This window comes from Canis lupus, chromosome 26, assembly GCF_048164855.1.
Source record: "Canis lupus baileyi chromosome 26, mCanLup2.hap1, whole genome shotgun sequence".
Lineage (NCBI taxonomy): Eukaryota > Metazoa > Chordata > Mammalia > Carnivora > Canidae > Canis > Canis lupus.
In genome coordinates this window covers 36,233,137-36,260,769 of record NC_132863.1, presented here as the reverse complement: position 1 = coordinate 36,260,769, position 27,633 = coordinate 36,233,137, and the positions used below count along the sequence as shown (strand labels likewise).

At 46.6% G+C, this 27,633-nt stretch overlaps 1 protein-coding gene across 3 annotated transcripts in view; it reads right to left on the bottom strand.

The window, feature by feature from the left end:
- EYA2 (EYA transcriptional coactivator and phosphatase 2) overlaps positions 1-27,633 on the bottom strand; it is a 262,825-nt gene that overhangs the window by 97,396 nt on the left and 137,796 nt on the right. For all 3 annotated transcript variants that reach the window (XM_072801322.1, XM_072801321.1, XM_072801324.1), the window contains 2 exons: positions 3,449-3,516; positions 1,267-1,444 (listed from right to left, as the gene is read on the bottom strand). In XM_072801322.1, coding sequence (XP_072657423.1) covers positions 1,267-1,444; positions 3,449-3,516 — 246 coding nt within the window. The remainder of the gene's footprint in view (positions 1-1,266; positions 1,445-3,448; positions 3,517-27,633) is intronic.

The window sequence follows — 27,633 nt, the reverse complement described above, 5'->3', positions numbered from 1 at the left end:
TTGATGGCCACTGACCTTCTGTTCTCAAATGGGTTTTAGATAAATAATCTCAGCTATTTGTGGCTACTGAATATCCAGGAGCCCTGGTTATGGAGCCCAAGAGGCCTGGGTTCAAATCCCAATTCCACCAATTACTACCAAGTTACTTATCCTCCGATCTTCATTGTTCTTACCTGGAAAAAAGGGGGTAACTGAAAACCAGATTTTGTGAGGATTGTGACTTTCCTTATCATAGTTTGAAATTCTGTATTTATGTGATTATTTGATTCCTGTCTGTAAGAATCAAGTCTATGTTGCACTTTATTTCCTGCTTGGAAAACAGCAGGTGCTTTAAAATTTTTGTTGAATCAATATATAAATAAGTGAAATGAGAAGACCACATAGATAAGTGCTTGGCACATCGCAGATGGGTAGCAAATATTAGTTTCCCTTCTTTGAGGACTGGGGCTCATCAATCCCAGGGCACACAAGCGCCAGGCAGGTAATGAACCTGAAGTATGTTGGCCAGATATGGAATCGTGTGTGCCTTGTCTGAATGGGGCACATATTGCTCAGCCAGCCAAGGGTTGTCACTTATGAATGTAGACCTAAGTGACCAGGTTCAGATTTTCTTTCAAGAGAAGACCAGATCTATTTTCAAGAGAACGCAGAAATTAGAATTTTTTTTTGAAATTAGAATTTTTAGGTAAAAATTTTAAACATGGGGGCACCTGGGTGGCTCAGTGGTTGGGAGTCTGCCTTTGGCTTAGGTCGTGATCCCAGGGTCCTGGGACTGAGTCCCATATCAGTCTTCTGATTCTTCTTCTCCCTCTGCCTATGTCTCTGCTTTTCTCTCTGTGTCTCTCTTGGATAAATAAATAAAATATATTTTTTAAAGACTTTATTTATTTATTCATGAGAGACACACACACAGAGAGAGAGAGAGGCAGAGACACAGGCAGAGGGAGAAGCAGGCTCCATGCAGGGAGCCTGATGCGGGACTCGATCCTGGAACTCCAGGATCATGCCCTGGGCTGAAGGCAGGCACTAAACTGCTGAGCCACCCAGGGATCTCCTAAATAAATAAAATCTTTAAAAAACATTTTAAACATGGGCACAATTAAAGGCGCACACACATACACGGAAAGGCCAACAAAACATATTTGAGGGCTGGATTTAGCTCTTGGGTAACCAGTTCATTACAACTGGGACCTCTGTCCAGTCCATCCTTCCTACAAGAGCTCAGGTCTCAGCCACCAATAACCACGAGACAGTGACCATACTTACCGCCAAGCAACTCAGAACTCTGGTTGGGGACACTGTGAGATGCCTCCTGGAGGACGTAGGTGGATGTGGAGAGGGGAGACGGGCAGATGCTGCTGGCTGGGACGTAAGGAGGGCTGTAGGATGAGCTGTAATACTGGGAATACTGGCTCTGAGGGAAGCCGGGGTAGGAAGTATAGTCCTAGAAAGGGAGACACACAAGGCGCTGAGTGAGGAAGGCTGTCTGGGTGGGGGCTGTCCTGCAGCCCAGTCATAGGCTGACGATGGCAGAGGGCCTTGTGAGGTGGGTCTGCTGTCTATCTCCATCTCTCTCACTAGAATAAAGCTCCATCAGGGTAGGGACTCTCCCCACATGCAGATCCCAAGACAAGGATGCAAGTGCAAGTATTCGGGAGGTGAAGGAGACACCAGGTGGGGGATGGGGAAGTGAGACTGCAAAGGGAAGAAGCAAGAGCAGCCAATCTGAGGGCTTCTAAGTGGGGACTGGAGGGAATTCCCCGGGGAAACACTGGGATGGTATAAAACATACCCTCAGAATGATGTCTCCTAGTGGCAAGGGAGCTGGGGTTGTTCATATACCAACTCCAGCCAGTCTTTGATTGAGAGCTGCTCCCTGGGCTCTTCATTCCCTGGCACTTGCCTCCTGCCCTATGCTCTGATTCTAGGGAAAACCCTCAGCCCGGGGATGCAGAGGTTGCAATCTGGAAGTCAGGGGATGTGGCTGTCAATGTCTGTTTTGATCGCTATTGTATCCCTAGCATCTGAAATCGTGCTGGACACAGAGGGGAACCCAACAAATACTAGAGAGGGGCACCTGGGTGGCTCAGTGGTTGAGCGTCTGCCTTTGGCTCAGGTCATGATTGTGGGGTCCTGGGATCGAGTCCTGCATCAGTCTCCCTGCAAGGAGCCTGCCTCTTCCTCTGCCTGTGTCTTTGCCTCTCTCTGTGTCTCTTATGAATAAATAAATAAAATCTTATAAAAAATAAATACTAGATAAATCAACGAACCAATGAATGAGTGATAGAGACCTCATACGCACAGACCCAGGAGACTAGGTGACATATTAAGTTCATGAGGGGTACAAGTACAGCAGCACCTACACAGCACTAGAGATCCAGAATCTTCTATGGGGAAATCTCAGAGATCAAATCAAGGAATGCCAATCCCTTTTTTTTTTTTTTAATCAAGCTTTGCTTAAACCAGCCACATACTCCAGCTGTCCCATGATAGTCATTGTTCCAAATACTCTGTCCCACCATCATCATAAACCAGTGCTTCTCAACCCTGCAAGGACTCACAGAATTTCAGCTTCCTGGTCACTGCCCCGGCCCTAGAGAACTATAATTTCTGGGGGTGGCATTTAGGGAAATCTCTGCTTTTGACAAGCTCCTATTGGTGAAATGGGCAGAGCGAGGAACCACACCTTAAAAGGAACTGCTGTATTTACGAGTATTTTATCCAGGTCCACAGTATACTGGAAATTATACGGAAATACAGAAACAATCTTCCAAGATTTAAATCACTTAGATTCTTTAGCTCACTGAAGAAGAAACAGTGAATTCCTCATATTTAAATGTGTTAAATACGCCACCCACTCTGTGGTAGTTTTGTTTTAATGTTAGCCTGAAAGCATGTTCACCTTTTGTTCTGAAATAATTTTAGACTTCATAGAAGAGGTGCACAAATAGGACAGAGTTCCCATGCTCTCATTCTTAATTTGCTCTCTAAGTGAAAGCAAGACAATCAAACCATCTTTACAGGGTTGACCTGGTGTCATTTAACAAGCATTTATAAAGCCCCCGCTGTGTGCTGGGCCCTCGGCACTGGAATGCAGAGGTGAAGATGATGGATTCTCATGCTTGAGAAGGTCACGGCTGGTGAGCGAGCACACGCATTTGCATTCATACATTCTAGATTCAACAGTCAATGGGTGTCTTGGGCTCAGGTCAAGACATAATCTGTGATATCGCCTATGTCACCTTGGAAACCCGCCAGTAATTTCAATTTCTCTGCCTCTACACTGTTTCTTTCTGATGGCCTTTTGCACAGTCGGACTCCTATGGTCTCTAAACCCAGGGAATAAGAGACAGCATTTCTGCGGGGGGTGTGGGCGGGAGTGGGCTCTCAGGGTGTCCTGATTTAGGGAAAGAACAGGGAAAACAGGTGATGGGGGAGTGACACCTACCTGGTGCACACTTCCGAATCCGGCTGCGTTGGTCAGGCCATTTGCTCCTTGGTAGATCCCTGCTGTGCCTGCAGGAAGGAGGGACAGGTACAGATGAGGTTTCTTACAGTCGGAGAGGGATGAGGAGGAGAAAGATTCGGCAGACAGGTGGGCTCTGAGGACTGACAGGCTGGAACAGGAGGCAACCTGAGACCCTGGCAAGCTGCCAAATCTCTCTGAGCCTCAGTTCTGTCAATTGATGAATGAAATAAGTAACTCCTTCATCAAAGGATTGTGCTGAGCAATAAATGAGACAGTGCATACAATACAGGTTCTGGTTCTCAATGATCATGTTTAAAAAATATTTATTTAAAACATTGTGGTAAATGTACATGACATAAAACTTTACCATTTTAACTATTTCTAAGTGTACAGTATAGTGGCATTTGGTATATTCACATTGTTCTGCAACCTTCACCGCCGTCCATGCCCAGAGTTTTTTTCATCTTGAAAAACTAAGGTCGTGTCCCCATTAAATGATACCTCCCCATTCCTCCCCTTCCTCCACCCCCAGCACCCACCCTTCTCCTGTCTTTATGATCCTACTACTCTAGGATCCTTGAATAACTGGAATCATGTAGCATCTGACTTTTGGGACCAGCTTATTTTATTTAGCATCATGTCTCCAAGGTTCGTCCATGTTGTGGCACGTGCCGGAATTTCCTTCCTTTTTAAAGCTGAGTGACATTCCATTGTACTGTATACCATATTTTGTTTATAATTCTTCTGTTGGTGGGCACTTGGATTGCTTCCATTTTTTGGCTGCCGTGAATAATGCTATGAACATGTGGGTACAAATGCCTCTTTTGGGAGAAGCCTCGAACACTGTTACTAGGAATGCAAGCTGGTGCAGCCACTCTGGAAAACAGTATGAAGGTGCTTCAAAAAGTTGATAATAGAGCTACCCTATGACCCAGTAAGTGTGCTACTGGGTATTTACCCCAAAGATACAAATGTAGTGATCCCAAGGAGCACCTGCACCCCAATGTTTATGGCAGCGATATATATATATATATTACTCAGCCATCAAAAAATGAAATCTTGCCATTTGTAATGACATCGATGGAACTAAGTGAAATAAGTCAATCAGAGAAAGATAATTATCATATGATTTCACTCATATGTGGAATTTAAGAAACAAAACAGAGGATAGTAGGGGAAGAGAGGGAAAATAGAAGAAGACGAAATCAGAGAGGGAGACAGACCATAAGGGACTCTTTACCATAGAAAACACACTGAGGGTTCCTGGAGGGGAGGAGGGGGGGATGGGGTAACTGGGTGATGGACTTTAAGGAGGGCATGGAATGTAATGAGCACTGGGTGTTAGATAATATTGATGAATCACAGGCCTCTACCTCTGAAACCAATAATCCATAATATGTTAATTAATTGAAAGCAGATTAAAAAAGAACAATTATAAAAATCCCCCAAACTCCACAATGCCTCTTTCAGATCCTGATTTCAATTTTTTTTAGGTTTACACCCAGAAGCAGAATTACTAGATCATAGGAAAATTTGCTTTTTAATTTTTTGAGGAACTACCATACTGTCGTCCATAGTGGTTCCATCATTTTACATTCCCTTGAACACAGCACAGGGTTCCAAATTCTCCACATGCTCATCAACCCACTCACTCACTCTTCCTTCCTTCCTTCTTTCCTTCCTCTTTCTCTCTCTTCCTTTTCTCCTTTTTCTTTCTCTCTCTCTTCCTTTCTTTTTTTGAACGTAGCTATTCTAAGGGGTGCACGGTGGTAAATAAATAAACCAAATGGTAGTAAGCTGAATAAATGCACAAAAGGACTTTTGCTCCTGAACATCAGTTGCCCCATCTATAAAATGGCAATAAAAATGATACTTCTATTACTACTAGAAAACGCTATTTAGTGAATGAATAAGTAAGTGGTGAATGGGGTGTCATTTAAAACAAGGTGGTCGGGACACCTGGGTGGCTCAGCAGTTGAGTGCCTGCCTTTGGCCCAGGGCGTGATCCTAGAGTCCCCGGATCGAGTCCCACATTGGGCTCCCTGCATGGAGCCTGCTTCTCTCTGCCTGTGTCTCTGCCTCTCTCTGGATCTCTCATGAATGAATAAATAAATAAATAAAATCTTAAAAAAAAATACGACAAGGTGGTCAGGCAAGGCCTCTCTGAGAGGACACTGGAGCCAAGACATGCCAGCGTTGGACACAGCCTGGGGGACGAGTGTTCACGAACACTGGGTGCAACAAATCCTAACACAGAGATTCGCTTGGCAGGTAAGAGAAAGAGAGGAAAGTCCAGTGAGGCAGGAGCCCAGAAGGGGAAGAGGGTGGCTACAGGAATGACAATGGTGAACTTGCGTGTGTCGGGTGCTATTCTGAGCTTTTCCTGGACAAAGTGAGGCACAGAAAATTTAAGTGACGTGCCCAAGGCAGCACAGAGAGTGGGTGACAGCTGTTGGGGCTGGCCCTAGACAGTCTGACTTGAGTTTTCCATACCCCTCTATGCTGCTATTGCTGATGCTTTTTCAAACTGCTTTTCTGGGGGGATATAGCTTATATACTATAAAATTCCTCTCTGGGGCAGCTGGATGAGTTTTAAAGTAATTGATACAACTGTGCACCTGTTACCACAATGCAGTTTTAGAACATTTCCATCATCCCCAAAATTCCCTTACGCCCCTCTGCCATCAACCCCCATCTCCAGCATCAGGTAGCCACAGATCTACTGCTGATTCTAGAGTTTTGCCTTTTCTAGACTTTTCTGAGCGGTGTGAATGCACCACATCCAGTTGGGACTATTCCAGATAAAGAGTTGCATATAGTTGTATGCAGTAAACATTTGCATACGAGTCCTTGTGTGGATATATGTTTTCATTCCCCACGGGCAGATCCCAAGGCGTAGGACTGTGGAATAGTGTGACAAGAGTATGTTTTACTTTTTTTGTTTTTGTTTTTGAGTATGTTTTACTTTTTAAAGAGATGGTCAAAGGGTCTTCCAAAGTGGCTGTGTCATTTCACATACCTACTAACAGTGTGAGACTTCTGATTTCTTTAGCACTTGGTAATTTCAGTCTTTTTGATCATAGCCACTCTAGTAGGTGTAGAGTAGTACTATTTCCTTGTGGTTTTAGGCATTTGTCCAATGACTAATCATGTTGGGAATCTTTTCATGTGCTTATCAGCCATTTATGTATCTTTTTAGAAAAAGACCTATTCAAGTCTTTAGCCCATTAAACAAGAAAGTTAGGTATGTCTTCTTAAAACTTAGTTGTAAGAGTTCCTTATATATTCCGGACACAAGTCCTTTATCTGATACCAATATGCAAATATTACCTCCAAGTCTATAGCTTATCTTTTCATTTTCTTAATGGTGTCTTTTGAAGAGCAGAACCTTTTTTAAAAAAATCAAAATCCTCCTTACGGATCTTGCTTTTACTGCTTCACCCAAGGTCAGATTATTTCCTATGTTTTCATCCAGAAATTTCATAGTTTTAGCTCTAGGATCAAATGTAAGTTAATTTTGCGTGTATGGTGTGAGGTAAGGGTCTAGATGAATCTTTTGCATATGAATATCTAGTTGTTCCAGCACCACTATAGAAAGTTTATCCTTTGCCTCACTGAATTACTTGGTACCTTTGCCAGAAATTAATTGATGATTAATGTGAAATCTTCTTTCTGGACTCTGTTCCACTGATATATCTGGAATATATCTATATACTATTTCCATCCTGACCTGATTACTGCAGCTTTATTGTAAGTTCTGAAATCAGGTAGCATGAGTTCTCCAATTTTGTTCTTCTTTTTCAAGATTGTTTTGGCTTCTATGTATAAACTTGGTATTTACATTTCAACTTTAGAATAAGCTTGTTGATTTCTGTTGGCCACAAGGAAGAGGCATGACATTTTTCAACCCAGAATCCTACATCCAGAGAAAATATCCTTCAGGAATGAAGGGAAAATGAAGACACTCTCAAATGAAGGAAAACTAAGAAAATCTGTCACAGCAAACTCTGAAAAGATGGGGACAGGAAGTTCTTGAAACAGAGAGTTTAAAGAAGACTCCCGGAACATCAGAAAAGAAGAAAAAAAAAGAAAAAAGTAAAAATATGGGTAAATAAAGTCTCTCTGTATAGTAATGCCAATCAACTCAATATGCTGTTAGGTTTATAAAAGTTTGCTATCAAATTTTAGGAATTTTTTCAAATGTGTTTTATAATTATATAAACTATTTAAATGGCTCCAGAGTCAAATCTACAGAATAAACTATACCCATATCCAGGGGTAAGAAGGATATGTGCTGGGCACTGGGAAGGGTTCTGTAATGCCCGCTGGGGAGAGGTGGGGCCAAGGAAGGCTTCCTGGAAGAAGTGAAACCTAAAGTAATCTCTGAGGAATGAGTTAGAGCCAGCCAGGTGAAGAGAAGAACCAGGAACATGGCCACACCTGGGCGTCCTCTCTTGTTCTCTCCCTTACATGGAGTCTTGTCCAAGGACCAGAAACCATGGAATTTGTCCATAATCATGTGGCACACTGAGATCCCATTCTGTCCTCAATGGCCTGTCCAGACAGGTCCACAGAAGGTCCAGGCTAGCCTCTCCATTGCAAATAATTTTTTTGGGTCATGGTTACCATGGTGACTCTACCCGCTAAAGCTTAGGAACACACCTGCCCTAGGAAGACTCCTGCCTGCAGTGTTTTCTGTTCTGATTTCTCTTTTCTTTTGTGTCAACCTTCTGAATGACAACTTAGGGCAGGTTTGAAAACAAATAGGCCACAGTCTCTTCTCTAGGTATTCTTTCTCCCAAACAGCCTCTTGTTTGTTTTTGTTTTGTGACCCAGGGGCATCTGAAGAATGGACAGCTGAACAAACTGCAGTGTGCCGAGGGCAGTCCCAGAGCCCCTGCAGGGAGAAATCCATCCCATGCCTTAGAGGACCCCCAGAGAATGGGGGAGTGTGGCCCCAGAAATCTTGTGCCACAATATGTGGTCTCTGGAGGGCTTTCCAAATGGACCACCGTGAGCTGGAATGTTAAACACCGAGTTCTTGCCTCCATCTGGCTGGTGGAGTGCCCACGGGAGGGTGGGGGAAGGCAAGGGTGAGATGAGGAAAACAGGTCCTGCTAGGGGTCCCCCAATATCCATGCACCCCTATTGTCTTGTGTCAACAGAATCTCTGCTCTTAGGCTGGGCACATGCCTTATTAGAATAAATACTACCTTTCCCAGCTTCCCTTGTGGATGGTGTGGCTGTGTGAGGAGTTCTAGACAAGGGGAGGGTAATAAATTAAAGTGTGCAATTTCCTGATTATGCCCTTTCCCTGCAAAATTGGGTCACATTGGATCCCACGGCTGAGCATCAAGATATAAGGAGCTTGCACCTCTGCCACATTTGCAGACCAGAACCATCCATTCATCCATTCATCCATTGATTCAACCGTACATTTCCTAGCGAAATGTATGACCGTGTCAGGTGCTGTTGTGGATATGGAGGGGAGTAAAGGATTGATGATTAATTCAGGGAGAAGATAGAACACAATCTAGTAGATAGATCCTTGGAAGGTTAAGATAATTTCAGATCAGGGGATCCCTGGGTGGCTTAGCGGCTTGGCGCCTGCCTTTGGCCCAGGGCGCAATCCTGGAGTCCTGGGATCGAGTCCCGCATCGGGCTCCCAGCATGGAGCCTGCTTCTCCCCTGCCTGTGTCTCTGCCTCTCTCTCTCTCTCTATTTATCATGAATAAATAAATAAATAAATAAATAAATAAATAAATAAATAAATATTTAAAAAAAGATAATTCCAGATCAAAATGCAGTGATGCATTAGCACAGCACTCCTGAACTGTGTTTTGTGGACTAGAACCTGCCCACAGACTGTTCTTGATAAGGTGAGTATAGAAATTGAGAGATGGCGTATGGGAATGTCTCCTGTCTGCTGAATCTGAGACTAGAAAATCAGGACTTGTAATCTGTGTGTCTTTTAAAAAGTAGCATTGTTTCTCAATGTTTTTCTTTTCATGATCGCCTCATCCTTTTTGATATTTTTCCTCTACTTATTACTTCTATCAAATTCTAATATTATAGGCAATTGCATATCTGTTTAGGTATTCATGTATATTTGTGCTTAATAAAAAAGAGTGAGATGTTTTTGTCCCCACTCTGAGGATCATTTTTTGCTCCCTTTGGGTGATATTGCCCACAAACAGAATGTAAGTTTAGAGATTCGTTTTTATTGTATTTTACACTAAATGAAGGAAAACCCCCTGGTCCTTCACCACAGTGAACACATAAAGTCCTAGGTGGTACAGCACCTGGAGGGGGGCCTTGGTGCCAAGCAAATATATCCTTGGCATTGCATGATATTACATACAGCGACTTGTTCAATGCTGCTGACCCCCTCACTCCCCGAGGTAGTTAGAGTCATGTGGTTTACAGAAACGTGGTGTTACGAAAGTTCCATGGCTTGTCCAATGGTGTCTGAGCTATGGCTGACTGGGTTGGGCATAAAAAACCAAAACCTAGGCAGCCCCCGTGGCTTAGCGGTTTAGCGCCACCTTCAGCCCAGGGCTGAAGATTCTGGATACCCCGGATCGAGTCCCATGTCAGGCTCCCTGCATGGAGCCTGCTTCTCCCTCTGCCTCTCTCTCTCTCTCTGTCTGTCTGTCTGTCTCTCTCTGTCTCTAATAAATAAATAAAATCTTAAAAAAGTCCTCACAAAATGGAAAATAACAAGTGTTGGTGAGGATGTGGAAAAACTGGAAACCTGGCACATGGCGGGTAGGAGCGTAAGATACACAGCCCTGTGGAAGAGGATTTGCTGATTCCTCACAAAGGGACACACAGAATTACGATATGACCCAGCAATTCCCCATCTGGGGACATACCCCAAAGAGTTGAAAATAGATATTCAAACAAAAACCTGTACACAAATGTTCCTAGCAGCACTATTCACAATAGCCAAAAGGCAGACCACGCCGAATGTCCATCAGCTAATAAATGGATAAAAGAATGTGGCCAATCCATATGATGGAACATTATTCAGCTGTAAAAAGGAATGGAGTCTTGATGCATGCTCCATGTGGATGAGCGTTGGAAACACTGTTAGTGAAAAAAGCTAGACATCAAAGATCACATACTACCTGATTTCCATTTATAGGAGAGGTCCCAAATAGGCCAATCCACAGAGACGGAAGTAGACTAAGGGCTGCTGGGGGCAGGGATGAATTAGGAGTGACAGCTTCATGGGTGAAGAACTTGGGGTCCCTTTGGGGTGAGAAGAACATCTTGGAATTGGACAGGAGTGGTGGTCGCACAACACTGTGAATGCACTAAATGCCGCAAAATGGTTACTATTATATTATGCGAATTTGATCTCCATTAAAAATAAAACAAAGCTGCTGCTTCTACTGCCTCCCAGCACCAGCCACAGCCGGTCTCCCAGGCAAGAGTAAAGGAAGAGTATGGGGAGGCCCAGAAAGTTCAGGACCCCTTCCTCTGCCAGACTCCTAGATGCTCCTTGAGCCCAGAGAAGAGGTGATACCTGCGTCTCTGGGATTCCTTGTGCCCACCCCGGGTTCAGGGACCCAAGCCTGTCCTGATCTCTCCGGCACCAACCTCACGTTCTCTTCTCATCTTTTTCTTTCCCTTCGTTGAATGTATCCTGGCTTCATCTAACCAGGCTGCGAGGTTCCCTGCAGAAGGCTCTTCTGAATTGGAGGGCAAGACAAGCTGGGCCTGGCTTCCCCAGGCCACATGTGCCACTTTCTGAGGTCACAAAGCAGCTCTCCTGTGCAGGGGCCGCTTACAGTATGGGTGGCATTTGGGATCTTTCAGACTCCGTCAGTGTGCAAAGATCCATCTTCCTTTATTACTGTTGTCAGGAGGCCCTGGGCCCCCGGGGGGACGCACCCCACGGAAACTGGGAAGCGAGCATGTTGGCTGCACTGATACTGGCACAGGATGCTGAGCCTTCCCATCTGCCCCACGAAGTGGGGACCTGCATCAAAGTGGCGGTGCCTGCCCGGATTCTGGAGAACTCCCGGCCAACCCAGCGCCAGATGTGCCAGCAGATTTTTTTTTTTTTACACAGCAAATTAGACAACTGTGAATCCTATTGATACAGAGATGTTTAATGGAGAGATACTAGGGAAAACCCTGAGAGGCGTGTGCCTTCTGGACACTTCTCCTCAATTTCACTGCAGAGAAAGCTCTCCCACGGTGCTCCGAGGGGGATGATCCGACTTCAGTGTTCCTTCCTCCACTTGCCATATCTCAAGTGAGAGGTGGGAAGCCATCCTGGGATCCGGGGAGGAAGGCAAGCACGTCAGGGCAATTGAGGCTTCTCCTCCCAGGCACATCAGGGTCCTGGGTTCTGAGCTGGGATGCACAGGTGGGCAGAAGAAATAACAGGAATCTGTTATCCCAGCTCTTGTGTTCTAAAGTTTAAGCCCTGGAGTCTGGGATTTGAGGTGCAGGCTAATGCTTCTCGAAATGTCAGCGGAGGATGAGTTTTTAACATAGATATGGTTGCACAACCAGCATGCAACTCACGCCACATGCAATTCACCGCGTGGTAACACAACTCCCCAACGGGTCTGCATCCTGTGCTGAGATGAGCCAGGGATTGTGTGCCTGGCCGCTGGGGTAGAATTTAGTCTTGAACTGCTGGTGGAAAGTTTCTCTCTCTTGCTCTCAGTACAGAGGCCAGTGAGTTTGTGGACTGGCCCCAGTTCCTGGGCCAACTGGGAATTAGATTGATGTAGGCAAACTGGCTTAACAAATACATAGGAAGAAAGATTCTCTTGGGATGGGCAATTCTTCTGGCTAGAGAAATGGGGTAGGGCAAGAGGGAAGGCAAGGAGGTGGGCAGGGAAAGAAAAGGAGAATGAGCAGGGAGTCTCGGGGCAGAGGGATTCTCTGTACCCACACACAGGTGCTGAGAAAGCAGCACGCTCCCTCTCCATAGGAAGGGGCTGTGTGGGCTGAGTCTGAGATAGGCAGCTCTCAGAACCTTCCAGGTCCAACAGGAGAGGGAGGTGAGGGAAGGAGCTGCTGCAGCCATGTGGTAAATGGCAACTGACACACAGCATCAGTGTTGGGAAACAGTAGGGGGTGGTTGGGGATTGTGGCCAACTGGAACACACACCTTTTTGTTTTTAAAGATTTTATTTTTAAGTAGTCTCTATACCTGAGATGGGGTCCAAACTCATGTTCCACTGACTGAGCCAGCCAGGCGCCCCTGGAATGCACAGTTTTATCTAAAGGGGCAGCAGTTTGTGGCACACACTGTTGGCCCTCCCCTCCCCCCACAACACACACAAGCATTCCCAGTTCATGTCTCCTTGCCAGCTTCTTTCCTTGCTTTCCCAGCTCCCCTTGCAGTTCTGGGATGGCTACGTGATCTATTTCTGGCCAAGGGGCTTCTGGGAAAGACCTTCCTTTTGTCCCCCTGTCATCTGCTTCCCTGGATTATGTAAGGATGTGATGCCTGGAGTTACAGCAGCCATCCTGGGACATGAGGCTATGAACATGAAAGCATAAGGCCCACAGGCTGAGCCTGAAGGAGCGGAAGGATAAACAGAACCTGGTCCTTGAAGATATAAAATGAGCTGCCAAACCAATCTTTGGGTCAGACTTCTTGCTAAATACACAATAAATGTCATTATGATTTAAGCCAATACAAGTTGGCTTTTTTGTTACTCACAGCCCAAAGCATTCCTGACTGATACAATGCTGCTCAGCTCCAGCCGACCTCTGTCACCTAGGAGTGTGAGCCTAATGTAGCCAGGGCTTCTGATCTTTCAAAAGAAGTGAAAAATCTAGGTTCACATATGAAATGTCTCAATGTTTATATGTAGGCAACAAATATAAATTACTTGGGACCCAAACAAAACAAAACACCAAACAAAAACATATTTGCAGGGGATGTGGCCTGTGGGTTTCCAGTCTGTGACCTCTGGTCTCGGAAAACAGAACAATGAAACATTCTTGTGCCCGCAGAGTGGCAAAGACACCGCGATGAAGAGCCCCCAACTGGAAGGAGCCTCACGGCCCAAGAGGGTGGACAAGTCAGCAGCAGCCTGCGTCTCAGTGAAGGGAGGATGATGAGCCCCTGACACTGTAACACACCGGCATGGGGTGAGATGCCAGAACCGTGGCCAAAATTCTGGAGAATTTGGGGAAAGCCTTGAAAGACTACAATGAAACTTTCTCGCTGGCCCAGGGGAACGGTAGCTCAAAGTAGAAATCAGGTGAAAGGCTGGAAAAAAGTCAGATCCACTCTTTACCCCCTTGTGCTTGCAGATCGAGATTTATACCTTCTATGCCAGACATGGTTTATGTCCCTGGAACTGTGCCTCCACCAATGTCAGGGAGCCTGTGTGGACAGTCACCGACGTCAGCCCCATCCCCTTTTGTTGTCCTGCAAAATGCTGGGTGCTAAGTGTTGAGTGAATTCAAGTTCATGACTCCTTTTCCACACTAGCGCACCCAAGACCTCTCTTTTTAAAAAATTTGTTTCCTTTCATTCCCTGTCACTTTGTGGGCAATAACTCTAGCGTGTCTGACGTATATCCTATTGTTTCTATGTGTTCCTGCAAAAGTGCACCAGGCTCTGTGGGCAGGTACATAATTTTTGTGAATTCTGTGTTACATTTCCCATGATTTCTTGTTTTCTTTTCTCCGCGCCCCCTCATCAGTACGTTCTTAAGACCCGTCTATATTGCTTGTGTGGGTACATCCTGTTTTTTCTGTTTCATTATATTTCGTGTGGTTTCCCTGTTTTTTTTTTTTTTTTTTTTTTTCATCTGACATTGAGTTCTTGGGTTCTGTTCACATGGCTGGAGGCACCTTTCACCTGCTGCCCTGGCGACTGGTCAGCCTTTCCTGCTGCACATCCTTGGTATCTCCTGCTCCTCCCTGGGGACGGTACCCAGGGCACCTCCATCTCCACCGGCCACAGCACTGCAGGCACAAATACCCTTGGACTGTCCCCGTGTAGCGCCTGTGTGTGAGTCTCCTTGGGATGCATCCCCAGGAGTGGGGTGGCTGGTCCCAAAGTCCTAAGACCTGGTCTCCCTGAGGGCTGGGTGAGAGCTCCTGGTGGCAGGTGCATGTTCCCATGGCCAGTGCCCATGGTCCCTATCCCTGCATCCCCACCAACAGCTGGCATAACCCTACTTGCTAAGTATTGCTATCCTAATAGGACTGATGTGATATCCAGACTAGTCTTTAATTCACATTTAATTCACATTTCTCTGCTTACCGGTGACTCTGCACGTCCTTCTGGATCCCCTCTCCTTCCAAGGAATGGTGACAGTCACCATGAAAACCACTCCTCCTTTTCTTGGGCTCAACTCAGCTTTAACTGAACCCAAGCCCTTGGAAACCTCTCAGTTACTGGCATTAGCCCTTGGACAAATGATAATAAAATAATAATGGGTGCCACTTACTGGCCACTTCCTTCCCCCGGGCTAGTCATTGTACAAGCAGTATCTTGCTTCATCTAGACCACAACCCTAGGAAGTTGGTCCTAGTAGGAAACGGCGGAGCGGAGTTCAAGCCCAGGTCGGCCTGACCCCGAAACCCCGGCGCCCAGCCAGTGTGTGGCCCTGCCTTCCCAGCAGCTGTGGGACACGGCACAGGTCACTGCCTGCCTCAGTTGGCCCGCCATCCTGGTTTCCCTGTCACCACAGGCTTGACAGGCCACCCCCAGTGGCCCAAAGGAGGCTGCACGGATAATCCTAGTGAAAAGCAGCTACTTGTCTGTGTTACTTGCTTTGGAGTCCATCCTACGATTTCTCTCTCTACAGCAAAGGGACCAACTGTTCCAGGTCCACAGTGACCTCAAGAATAAGTACTCGTTCATCTCGATTAAGTCTTACTGAGGCCAGTGTTCAAATAAAATTGCCGAAAACACACCCAGGACAGGAAGCGAAAAGACCTGGATGTATAATGGGGGGTGATACAAAAAGTTTGTCTGCGGGAAACGTGTAAAATGGAAAAGCCACAGGTAGATAGAGGGGAGTGAGTCCCACCCATTCAACACCCATGGCCCAGGTTCCAGAAAGGGACAAATCACGGATCTCCACAGGGTGATGTCTCTGCTTTTTTTCTTTGCCCAGAATACAGGGTGGTGAAGGCAAAGCCCTGGCTCGACCTGGCGAGCTCTGGCCCTGCCCTTTACCTATTGTGTTCATTCAGGTGTTCGCTCATTTGCTCAGTAAATATTTGCTGACTGCCCAGTGTGTGCTAAGATCTTTCTTCTGAGAAAGAGCTAGGTCCTATCTTCTTGGATCTTAGTGCCTGGGGGTGGGAGGGGCGGGGGGAGAGGACAACAGAGAATCCATGCATATTGTTTATTTGCCCTGGTGACTATGGACAGTAGTTGAAAAGTTCTAAGCCTCAGGTTCCCCATCTGCAAAATGGAACTAAGCATAGTTTATTAGGTGGTTTATTATGAGCATAGGGCATATCAAAGGCAGAGCCCACACAGAGTATGTTCAGTAAATGGAAGCTGGGATTATTATTCTTTGTGTGTTAATAATCACCACTGAAGAGGTCAACAATGTGAGCTAGTATTCCAGTGATCCGCCAATTTTTTAAAAAAATATTTGGGGGAATAAAAACATCCGGAGAAGGTTAAAAACACACACATACACACACAACAATTTGAATAGGGCCAAGCAGAAGATTCCAGATGAAAACAAAAGATCTGGGGGATCCAGATTGAGCTTTCAGCTCTAAGACCAACACGGACACAGGGTCCAAATGCCAGGGAGGGAGGCATCCATATTCATTTTGCTGGCACGGAGTCATCTAGTCTATTTTGCCATCTTGAAAAAATCCAACTATGCACCCCGAGCCTGTCCTCCTGCATCTTGGCGGCACATGGAGTCCAGCCCACATCTGTGTTTAATCAAATCAGTTGCTAAATGTCACAATGGCCTCATTCACAGGTAGCATAAAGCATATTTAACTGGCAATAAAACAATCCGCATTCCTGAGAATGCCATTTCAGATAGGCGGCCCTGTCACTGCATCTCTGCCACACGAGTAAGAATGATGTCGGGGCAGAGATGGGGAGAAGGCCAAGAAGGGCCACAGTGCTGCCAAGGAGACGTTACCACGTGTGGATCCATCCATATGTGCTGGGCTGGAAAAGAGCCGCCACGCGGTGCCAGCTGAGAAAAGGCACGTGGCAACCGTGAGCGTGCTCCAGACTAAACATCGCTATTTGTTTGTGGCAGTAATGCAGAGGATTGATAGAGGTGGAGGGCTTCTTAGAGGAGGTGGCGATCAAGTAGAGGCTACATGGTTGGGAAGGAGCCTGCCACGTGAAGATCTGGGGAACGAGCGTTTCACGTTGGGGGCAACAACAAAATGCAAAGGCCCTGAGGAATGGAGAGATGGGGGTACAGTACGCATGATGAGGTCAGAGAGGTCTACGCGGGGCTTGGTTGCGGGGAGGTCACAGTGAGGCACTGGTATTTATTTCTGACTTGTGGTAGGAAGCCTCACATGGAGAGTCTTCTGCAGAGGAGTGACATGACTTGATACAACATGGGAAAGGATCAACTAACTGGATGACTTCGCTCAGTGTGGCAGAAACAGATCAGAGGGTCACAGTGGATCCCAAGACCGAGTGCACTATTCTCACTGCCAACGATCTCCTCTGGAGGGGTGGTCGGGAGTGGTAGCCCATACAGATCAGGGCTTCTGACACAAGTTACACATGTCAGAGAGAGATTTTCACCCATCTGGTGCCCAGGGAAGGCAGCAAGGTTATTAGGCATACTTTATAGGGCCCTGGTGGAAATTCAGAGGTGATGGAGCATGTGATGCAACCTGGACTGATCAGTGCGTCACATTCCCTTGACCATAAAGATTGCTTTAGGGGTATGCATTTCAACTAAGCAGACCCAAACGAGAAGACTTTGCCAGATGCTGTAAAGGGGCGGGAGGTGCTGCTGCCACTTGGCCACAAGGCCAAGCACCCGGCATTTACACAGCTGCCCTCCTCCCCGAAGAGATAATACACCCATATTTCACTGACCAGATGTGCAGAAAAATCTCTGCTGAAAGAACTGATGGATGACTGAATCATCACCCTTGGTGCTCCTCCCCTCTCATCCAGCTAAATACCATCACCAACTTCCGTGAACAGGGCCCCTGAAAATCCTGCAAGTCACTACATCCATCTCCACCCCCTCTATCATTTCTTTGCTTGGAGACCACCTTCCTTCCCCACTGATTTTCCTTCATCAGCCCTGACCCTGGCTCAGTCGGCTTTCCTCACAGCCTCCGAGAGGTCTTTTCCAGATACTCATGACCTCCTTGGCTCCTCTGTGCATTTATAACCCCTCACGGGGTCCACAGGACGGTGTGACCTGCCTCTTCTCTGACCTCACTAGGCCCCATCGTTTGGCCCTGTTAGACATTGATCTTTTGTGTCCCCCACAAAAGGCATACTCAAGTCCTACCCCAGTACCTATGGCTGTGACTTACTGGAAATAGGGTCAGAAGTCATCAGGTTCAGATGAGGTCATGCTGGATCAGGGTGGGCCCTCACCCAGTGACTGGCGTTTTCGTAAAAAAGAAAGAAGTTTGGATGCAGACGCCAAGGGAAGAACACCAGGTAAAGACAGGGGCAGGGATGCGCCTATAAGCCAAGGACTGCCAGCCACCACCAGGAGCTGGGAAAGAGGCAAGGAACAGATTCCCCCTCTGAGCCACCAGAAGGAACCACACCTGATGCCACCTTGAGTTTGGACTTCTGACTTCCAGAACTGTAAGAGGATACATTCCTGTCGTTTTCAACCACCTGGTGTGTGGTGCTTCTGTTACAGCAGCCCGAGCAAATCAACACCCCCATTCACCTTTGCAACCTTCCAGCCACCTGACCATCTAGGACAGCATTTATTTATTTATTTATTTATTTATTTATTTATTTATCTATCTATCTATTTATTTATTTAAAAATTGTATTTATTTATTTATGAGAGACTCACAGAGAGAGGCAGAGATATAGGCAGGGGGAGAAGCAGGCTCCCTGTGGGGAGCCCAATGCGGGACTTGATCCCAGACCCTGGGATCATGCCCTGAGCTGAAGGCAGATGCTCAACCGCTGAGCCACCCAGGCGTCCCGACGAGGACATCATTTTAGGACATCTGTGTTTACTTGTCCCTCTGCCCGGAATACCTACCTGTAACCCAGGATTTCTCTCACACTACTGTGCATAGGAACTGCCAGGGGATCCTGTTATAAAGTAGATTATGTGGGTTCTGGGTGAGACCTGAATTTCTAACACTCCCCAGGTGATGCTGATGTTGTCAGACTGGGGACCACAGCTGGAAGCCCTGCCCCCTCCCACAGCTGGCCACCCCTTGTCAGCCAGGTGTCTGCTCAGCTGTGACATTTCCCGGCCACTCCAGCCAATGCCCGCTCCCCGGCCTCCCTCAACTCCAGCTGCACCTTACCCATAACTCTGCTTTGATTGTTTCCTTTTGCTGGTAGTACACCCCTGAAGCCATCTGATCTATTTAGATACACATATATTGTTCATCTCATTCCCACTAGGACATAAGTTAGAGAGTTGAGACTTTGTCTCTATTTGCTTTGTGCCTGGTTTCTAGAAAAGTAGGTAGCCAGCATGTGGCAGGCTCTCTGACAATCATTTTTGAAAGTAACAACCTGAAAGAATGTCTTGTTGTTGGCACTATTTCCAGCTTCTAGTACAGGACCTGGCATGTAACATTCAATAACTATATACTAAATGAATAAATTAGAAGAGCAAATGAGTTGACTTGATAATAGCTCCTGACAATCGAGCACATTCCATGTCAGGAACTATGCTAAGTCCCGTCCCTTGGTTATTCTAATTTATCCCCCATCCAACAGGAGAACAGAACAAGTAGGCTCCATTGTGATCCCTGTTCCATCATTCTGCCCATGTTTACTGAGCACCTACAATGTGCCAGTTTGACAAGCACACAGCAATGGGCAAGACAAGGAAATGGTGCCTCTGTGGGGCTCATGGAGCTTGTGTCCTAGTGGAGAGGGGCTGAAAGTGAATAAATATGTAAAATGGGTTGGAGCTAGGGAACTCAGGTACAGGTGGGTGGTCAAAGAAGGCTCTGTATTTGAGTAAAGATCTGCGAGATGTGAAAAGACTAACCCCTGCAGGGGTTAAGCAACTTGCAACTTGGCTGTGAGTGGCATAGCAGGGATTCGAACCTGGGGCTGTGTGACTGGAGCCAGTTGTCACTCACTTCAGTGTTCTCCCACTGCCAACCTTCTGGGGAATTTCCACCCCACTGGAAGGCGCATTTATAGTTTCAGTGGGAGTTTGGTTTAGCTCTTGCAGAAAATGCCTTTCCTCCACCTCTTCCTCCCACTGCACCCGGATGCTGGCCCTGCCGGCCAGGGGTCTGATGCCTCCACGGCAGACGGCTGCCTGGTGGGTGCGATGCCAGCCGCCACCATGTGGCTATGTGGCCACGCGGAGCCCTGCAGCACGCGCTTGCCTGGCTCTCCTGGCCGCCAGGGCTCAGCAACCAGGGGCAAGTTGGAGGTGGCGGCGGTGGCGGCGACGGGGGGCTGGGGCCCACCCGGGGCTTCAGGAGGCCAACATCTGGTTTGTGGCAGGGTGGCCCTCCAGAAAGCCACGGTATGGCCTGCAGTCTAAAGTTTCCTGGCAGTAAAGACAACCTTCTCCAAATTGATACTTTTTTCAAATTGAGAGGTCAAGTGCTCACCCAAGTGACCTCCCATGGCAATCCTCGAGTGCCTCATAAGGTACAAATCCTCCATCTGTCCGACTGATGGGCAAGGAGCCTCGTAAAAACGGCACATTATTCTCAGGTACCTTTGGGGGGGCAGCGGGCTCTGTCCCTCTGACTGTCAACTCCGCCCCTCGACTCCCGGAGCTGCCCATTCCAAGTGTTTACCATTAGCAGCGAGGCTCTTTCCGCAGACCTGTAAATTCCGAGCGGTCCGCTAAAGTACCCCAGGAGGATGTGGGAACGACGCACGCAAAGGCCACAGCTTCCCTTCAGATATCTCCCACTTTAGATCAAAGCCGTCTTGTCCTTGGTCCTAACGGCCGTAATTCACTCCTTGCCCTGAAACCTCACGTTGCTCTTAAAGATCTGATGGACCTAGCAGCTGCAGCCCCCGGCTTTCATCTCTGCTGGATTTATTTCCCCTTCTCCGGCCAGCTCTTGCAATCTTTCTAGCTGAAATTATTTCCAAAGGCCCAGAATTTGGGTGTCGCCCTCTCTACTGCCGCCATCACCAGTGGGTGCTTGTGAGCCTGTCTTGAAACTCGGTGGGGTGCTCGCATTTACAGTGCATCCTATGGATGAGGTCAGCCCGAGGAATAGACGAGGCCTGCTGGCACGTCCCATTTTGTGTTTTTATCTCTTCCCCTATCTTTACACAAGGGAGGCATTTAAACCGAGGGGTTAGAGGGCGGGGACCCTGCTGCTCCAGCTCACCACCACCAGTAATGACAGATGCTGTCCCTCATCAGAGGTACTGAGGGTCCCCCATGGCCTGTGAGGTCTCCTAACCCCAAACACACAACCTCCATCTAATCATGAGAAAACATCAGACCTAAAGCCGCGGACATTCGACAAAATGCCCAACTAGTGCTCAACGGAGGGTCAGGGTCACGAAAGCCCGAGGGGCTGTCACAGAAGAGGCATAACTACACCCAATGTGGGATCCTGGACTGGACCCTGGGAACAGAAAACGGATGTTTGTGGGAAGACTGGTGGTCTTCGGATGAGCCTGTAGGCCAGCTAAAGCACCGTGCTTCTGTCTTTCCTGGTTTTGACCGCTGTCCTATGATTTCATAAGTTGCAGGGGCAGCTGGGTGGAGGGTATCTGGGAACCCTCCATTCTCTCTTGGCAACTTTTCTGTAAGTCTAAACTTATTTCAAAATAAAGAGTTTTATTTATTTATTTATTTTTAAAGATTTTTATCTTTAAGTAAAGATACGCCCAAAGTGGGGTTCGAACTCACAACCCTGAGACCAACAGTTGTATGCTCTACCGACTGAGCCAGCCAAGTGCCCCTAAAGAGTTTTTAAAAAAATAACAACATAGATTCTGATGGACAGAGTTTAAGTCTGCTACTTACTGGCTATGTGACCTCATGCAAGTTACTTAACCTCTCTGTGCCTAACTCTCTCCATCTGTAAAAGGGGTATTAAAATAGCACCTACCTCACAGGGTCATTGGGAAAATCAAATGAATTAATACCCACATGGTCAAAAATGCATCTGGTCCCCAACAATGCCGGGACCTATGCCAACCCATCGACAGTATCATTATTCTCATTACTATCACTTCCATTATTTTTCTTTTGCTGAGAAAGGAGGAGTACAGTTATTCAGAATCCTCTAGCAGCATCCCAACCTGGTGCATTTCATAATGTCTGCAGGGAAGTGCTGCATAATATTTTAAAGACATATATTAAAAATTTTAAATAAAATTTGGGTCGCCTGGATGGCTCAGTCAGTTAAAGCGTCTGACTCCAGGTTTCAGGTCAGGTCATGATCTCAGGGTCATGGGATCGAGCCCTGTGTTGGGCTCTGTGCTCAGCTGAGTCTGCTTGTCCTTCTTCCTCTGCTCCTCCCCCTGCTGGCACTCTCTCTCTCAGATAAATACATAAAATCTTTTTAAAAGCCTGATAAAATTTAATAATTTCACATAAGAATCCAGATCTGGGGCTTCTTTTTTTTTTTTTTTTTTGACATTTCTTTTTTCTTTATTGTATTTTAAGTTTTTATTTACCAGATGACATTTTATTTTATTTTATTTTTTTTAATTTATTTTTTATTGGTGTTCAATTTACTAACATACAGAATAACCCCCAGTGTCCGTCACCCATTCACTCCCACCCCCCGCCCTCCTCCCCTTCCACCACCCCCAGTTCGTTTCCCAGAGTTAGCAGTCTTTACGTTCTGTCTCCCTTTCTGATATTTCCCTCACATTTCTTCCCCCTTCCCTTATATTCCCTTTCACCATTATTTATATTCCTGGGGCTTCTTTTGGAACAAAAAAGTGACTCAGGAAAACTGGGCTTACTTTCTCACCTACAATCGCACACTCTGAGTGGTGGCTTCCCCTTTTAGGGGAGCATGTGCTCTCCAGGTGGCCACCCTATTGTCTCCCCCCTTCCATTGTCTTCCCCACGCTGAGAATAAATCCATCATCCTTGGCCTGATCTCTTTCTTACAGTTAAAAAAATATTTCTGTCTATCTGTGGTTGGCTGAATAATGGGCCCTAAAATGTCTGTATCTGAATCTCTAGAACCTGTATGTTACTCTACATGGCAAAGGGGAGTTTTTAGACATAATTAAGTTAAGGATCTTGAGATGGGGAGATGATTCTGGATTCTCCAAGTGAGTCCAATGTGAACCCAAAGGTCTCCCTCTTATTCGAGGGAGACAGGTAGGTCAGCGTCAGAGAGGAGATGTGGCCATGGAAGCAGAAGCTGCAGTAATGCACTTTGGAGATGAAGGAAGGGACCATGAGCCAAGGGATGCAGGAAGCCTCTGAAAGCCAGAAGAGGCAACGGGACGGATTCTTTCCTAGAAGCCCCCGAATGAATGCAGCCCTGTCGACACTGTGAGTTTAGAATTGTGACCCCCGATACTATAAGATGATGAATTTTGTTGTTAAGGCCACCAAGTCTGTGGCAATTTGCTACAGTACTGATAGGGCACTGACACAGTACCCGTGTCTCTGACTAAAGTAAGACAGAAAAATACAGCAGGGGCTACCCATTTTTTCTTTGGCTCAGCCCATGTTCCTTGCAGTGTGAAATGCCCTGTTCCTGTGGACACTGGCATTTGCTGCCCCTTGACCACGAACCTTGTATCATTTATTCATTTACTCGTTCATGTATGCATTCTTTATAATTACTCACTGGGGACATAATGAGGAATAGGACATGGTCCCTGCCTTTAAAGATCTCACAGTCTAAGTGGATACTGAAAGAAATCAAATAGAGTATTTAAGCTTAGAAAAGAGAAAAATCATCTTGTTTGACAAATACTTAAACTTTAGAAAACTACAAGCTGCTCCAGTTTATTTTAGTTTTGTCTTCCTAATAACCTGGGGTAGGGGGACAGATACCATACCTAATCCTGACCTCTTAAAAATAGGGAAACTGAAGTTCAGAGAAGTTAGGTGACATGTTTAAGGTTGCACAGCTGGTAACTGACAGGCCAGCTTCGAGAGAAGCTTGCACTTACTCCATTTCTCCAGGACGCAGCTCAGACCTGCTGGAACCTGCTCCAGGAGCATCTTGAGCTGCTGAACTCTTGAACTCACCTTCACAGTCAGCCCTTAAGTGGTGGCACATTTTATAGTGACAAACCGAGCCCAGAGCTGGCCCTGCGCCGGGCTGTTTGTGGTTGCAGCCACTTAATGACGCATTCTGAGCATATGAAGGACTGGTCCAGAAAAGGCAGCTCAGCACTTACTCTGCACTTGGCTAGGAGGGCTTGGATCTCATCCACCCCTAACACAAACCCTCCATCAAAGCCCACACACTGGACATTTGTACCCAGACAGGGCTGGCAATTCCGGTGGGCAGCCACAGCTGACTGTTCTGTGTGCAGATGACGAGAAATCTCATCACTGTCATCCTCAGGCATACCTGTCTGCATGCTGGTTCCTACCAACAGCCAAAGGTGGCAGAGCCTGGTAACCACCTCTGGTGTTTGTTCTTTCCTTGTTTTTTTTTTTTTTTTTTTTTTTTTTAAGATTTTATTTATTTATTTGAGAGAGAGAGTGTGTGTGCATGCAGATGGAGAGGGACAGCAGGCTCCCTGCTCAGCATGGAGCCCGATGTGGGGTTCTATCCCAGGACCCTGAGATTATGACCTGAGCCAAAGGCAGACACTTAACCAACTGAGCCACCCATGGTCCCCTGTTCTTTTCTTCTTTCTCATAGTAACAAAGCTCGCAAGTTTTAGCTGGGCCCATGGCCATCACGAATAAATACTACATCTCCCAACTCCCCCTGCAGCTAGGTTGGCCATGTGTCTAAGATCTGGCCAATGTCACATGAGTAGATGTGCAGGGTGCTATATCTGGGTTGTGCCCTTAAGGGGAGGCTGGTCTTTGCCCATACCTCCTCCCCCTTTCCTTAGGCTTGGTGTGAGCCATCCTAGGTCACCTGGATGAAGGCAGCAACCTTAGGCTCCATGGAACAACAAGAGAGAAAGGGGCTGGGTCCCTAACTCTGCAGAGCCACTTACCTCTAGACTGTCATGTGAGAGAGAAAGAAACTGCAGTCCCACTGAGCCACTGTTAAAGCAACTGAGCATGACCCTAACAGTATTCCAAACCCTCATACATCAAAGATGCCAAGTAAAACTCTCAAAGACAGGGCCCTGCCAATTTTGTGAGAAAAGTTCTTATGGTTTTACAGCAATTCCACTGCTTACGTAGATGTCTAGGTAAAGAAGTTGAGGCAAAGGACAGGGTGGTCCAGGAAAAAGTTCCTTCCAGGGACAAATATGTAGGAACACTGCCTTGCAGCCACTCTGCAAACTTGCAAGAAGTGTTTAAGACCAAAGGCAGTAGGCCGTCTTTAAATATGGCTGCCAAGGATTCCTCTGATCTCTGTAAATAGATGCCATTCCTGTCACCTGGTGGTGGGGCTCTTTCCCTTCTCCTCAAATGTGACCTGGCCTTGTGACCTACTATGACCAGTAGTAACACATGGTAGAAGTGATGTTCTGGAATGTCCAAGCCTAGGCCTTAAGAGAGCTGGCAGTTTCCAGCTTCACTTTCTTGGCATCCAGCCGCCATGCTGTAACGAAGCTGGCAAGACACTGGAGGAAGATAGGCTGTGTGGAGGAGAATTGGGGCGCCCCAGCCCGTAGCACCAACTGCCAGATGAATGACTATACCCTTCTTGGATATCTCAGCTGAATGCAACTGCATGAGTGGGACCCCAGGCATCACCAGGAAGGGCAGAAAAACCACCCTGCTGAGCCCAGCCAACCCAAGAAATTGCGAGAAATAATACACCGAGGCTGTTGTAAGTCATTAAGTTTTGGGGATGTTTGTTACACAGCAATAGCCAGTTCATACGCAGGGACTGCTATTTTTTCTGTACCTTTCTCCAAGCCCAGTTACAGTTCCTCAAAGCTCCTTATATTCTTCCTTCGTGGCAATGATCACAACTGCAATGGTTTAATTGGTATGATTATCTGTTTAGCACATGTAAGTGGTAGGCAGTGTGTACCTGGGAGCTTCTCAGCCTTGGCTCTTCTGCTCCCTGGCTGTGTGACTTTGGGCAGGTCACTTGAACTCTCTGGGACTCCCACCTGCTCATTTACAAAGTGGGAGAAAGATCAGTACTTCCCTCACAAGATTTTCATGAGATGAAATGGGAGACTGTTAGTTAAGTACCAGGCACAGGGTCTGGTACCTAGTGTGCCCTCAATAAATATTTGCTGAGTGAAAGAATGGAATTGCTGACATAACAGAGTTCTACAAATATTCAATGGGTGAACGAACCAACTGCTCAACCACACCTTCTCAGTGAGACCTGGCCCGACCACCACAGTGAAAGAAAGGTGCAACTCATTCCCATTGCCACACTTCAGATCCTCCCGAACACTACTTTGTTCTTCATCTATAGACAGCATTTATTTGCTATCTAATCTATTGTACGACTTATTTTGGTTTTGTCTATCTCTCCCATCATAAATATCGATTTTTTGGGTCTCTTTTGTTTTCTGATGCATCTCGAGTGCCTGGAACCATGCCCAGCACATAGCAGGTGTTAACAAACATTTGTTGACTGACTGAATGAATTTAAGAAGTGTTCACAAGGATCCATGGCTCACAGAAGTGTAGACATGAGCATACAGAGAGCAGCTGCCTTTGAAGAAGGCCCCTCACATTCTCAAGGGACTGTACTGCAGTCTGTTGACAACGATCCTAACTACTGGGTAAGTCCACGATGACTGACAGGAAGGGTGGCCCCTGGAGTAGTATAAAATCAAAAGCAGGACCCTGGTGGGAAGACCTATGTTCACACACAGCGCCCAGCTCTGTTCTACACCAACAAGCCCCAGGAACACCTCTCTCTCCAAAAACACAGTTTGGCTTCTAAATTCTAGACAACGACTTCACTGGAATCCAAAAACCTCATCACATTGAATTATTCCTCCTACCCGTTGCAAAAATGAGATAATCACTCAAGAACCACCCAACACTGAGAGGGAAGGTGTCAACTTCCGTTGACCTGCTCATGTAGGACAAAGAGGATGATCATGATGATATAATAATATTAACCGAGAGCTTATAATGTGCCAGGAGAGTCTCTGTGAGCTTCCTATAGACATTAACTCTCCTAATTCAGTGAAGTGGGTACCATCCTCAGCTCAGTAAACAGAGGAGAACACTGTGGAACAGAGGGATTAAGAAACCTGTCCAAGGCCACCCAGTTAGAAAGTGATGGGAAAATGCTAAGTTGGGCCAGGTCATAAATGAAAGGAGAAATGCTGCCTTGTGAGTGCAGCACTGTAGGAAAGGTGCTGGCCGGCCACATGAAAAAATGTGGTCCACACGCATGGCTGTGGGCAGCTGGGGGGAAATAACACTGGCTCCAAGGCCACTTCCTATCTTTGGCTGTAGCTGGAAGGCACTTGACACATTCATTCTTCTCGAGACTTCTCTGTGACCTTCCCCGGCAGAACGTTGCCTTCCCCTTTGTAAGCATTCCCCTTCCATGGGTTCCCTGCCTGTGCCTCCCTTCGTACTGAAATATACATCTGCACCATGGTGAACTCTCATTCCCCTGGAATAAGGTTGCCAGTAAAAACAAAAGTGGCCTCGGCATGTAGGAGTTCACAGAAATCCCTTTTATGGAAAAATATAATATTCGTGCTCTTGGGCACTGAGCTCTGTAACAGAGGGGAGGACGAACTTTCTTTGATCACAGTCCTATAGAGCTGGTAGGGGTCTGAGGGATAAGCCCGTTCCTCCTTCCCTCCTTCCTTTCCTCTTCAAGCATGTCCAGTTGCTTGATGGTCACCTACGCAATATTCATTTCCTCCCCATTCTCTTTAAGAGAAGCTGGGGGCGCCTGGGTGGCTCAGTCAGTTAAGCATCTGATTCTTGATCTCAGCCTAGGTC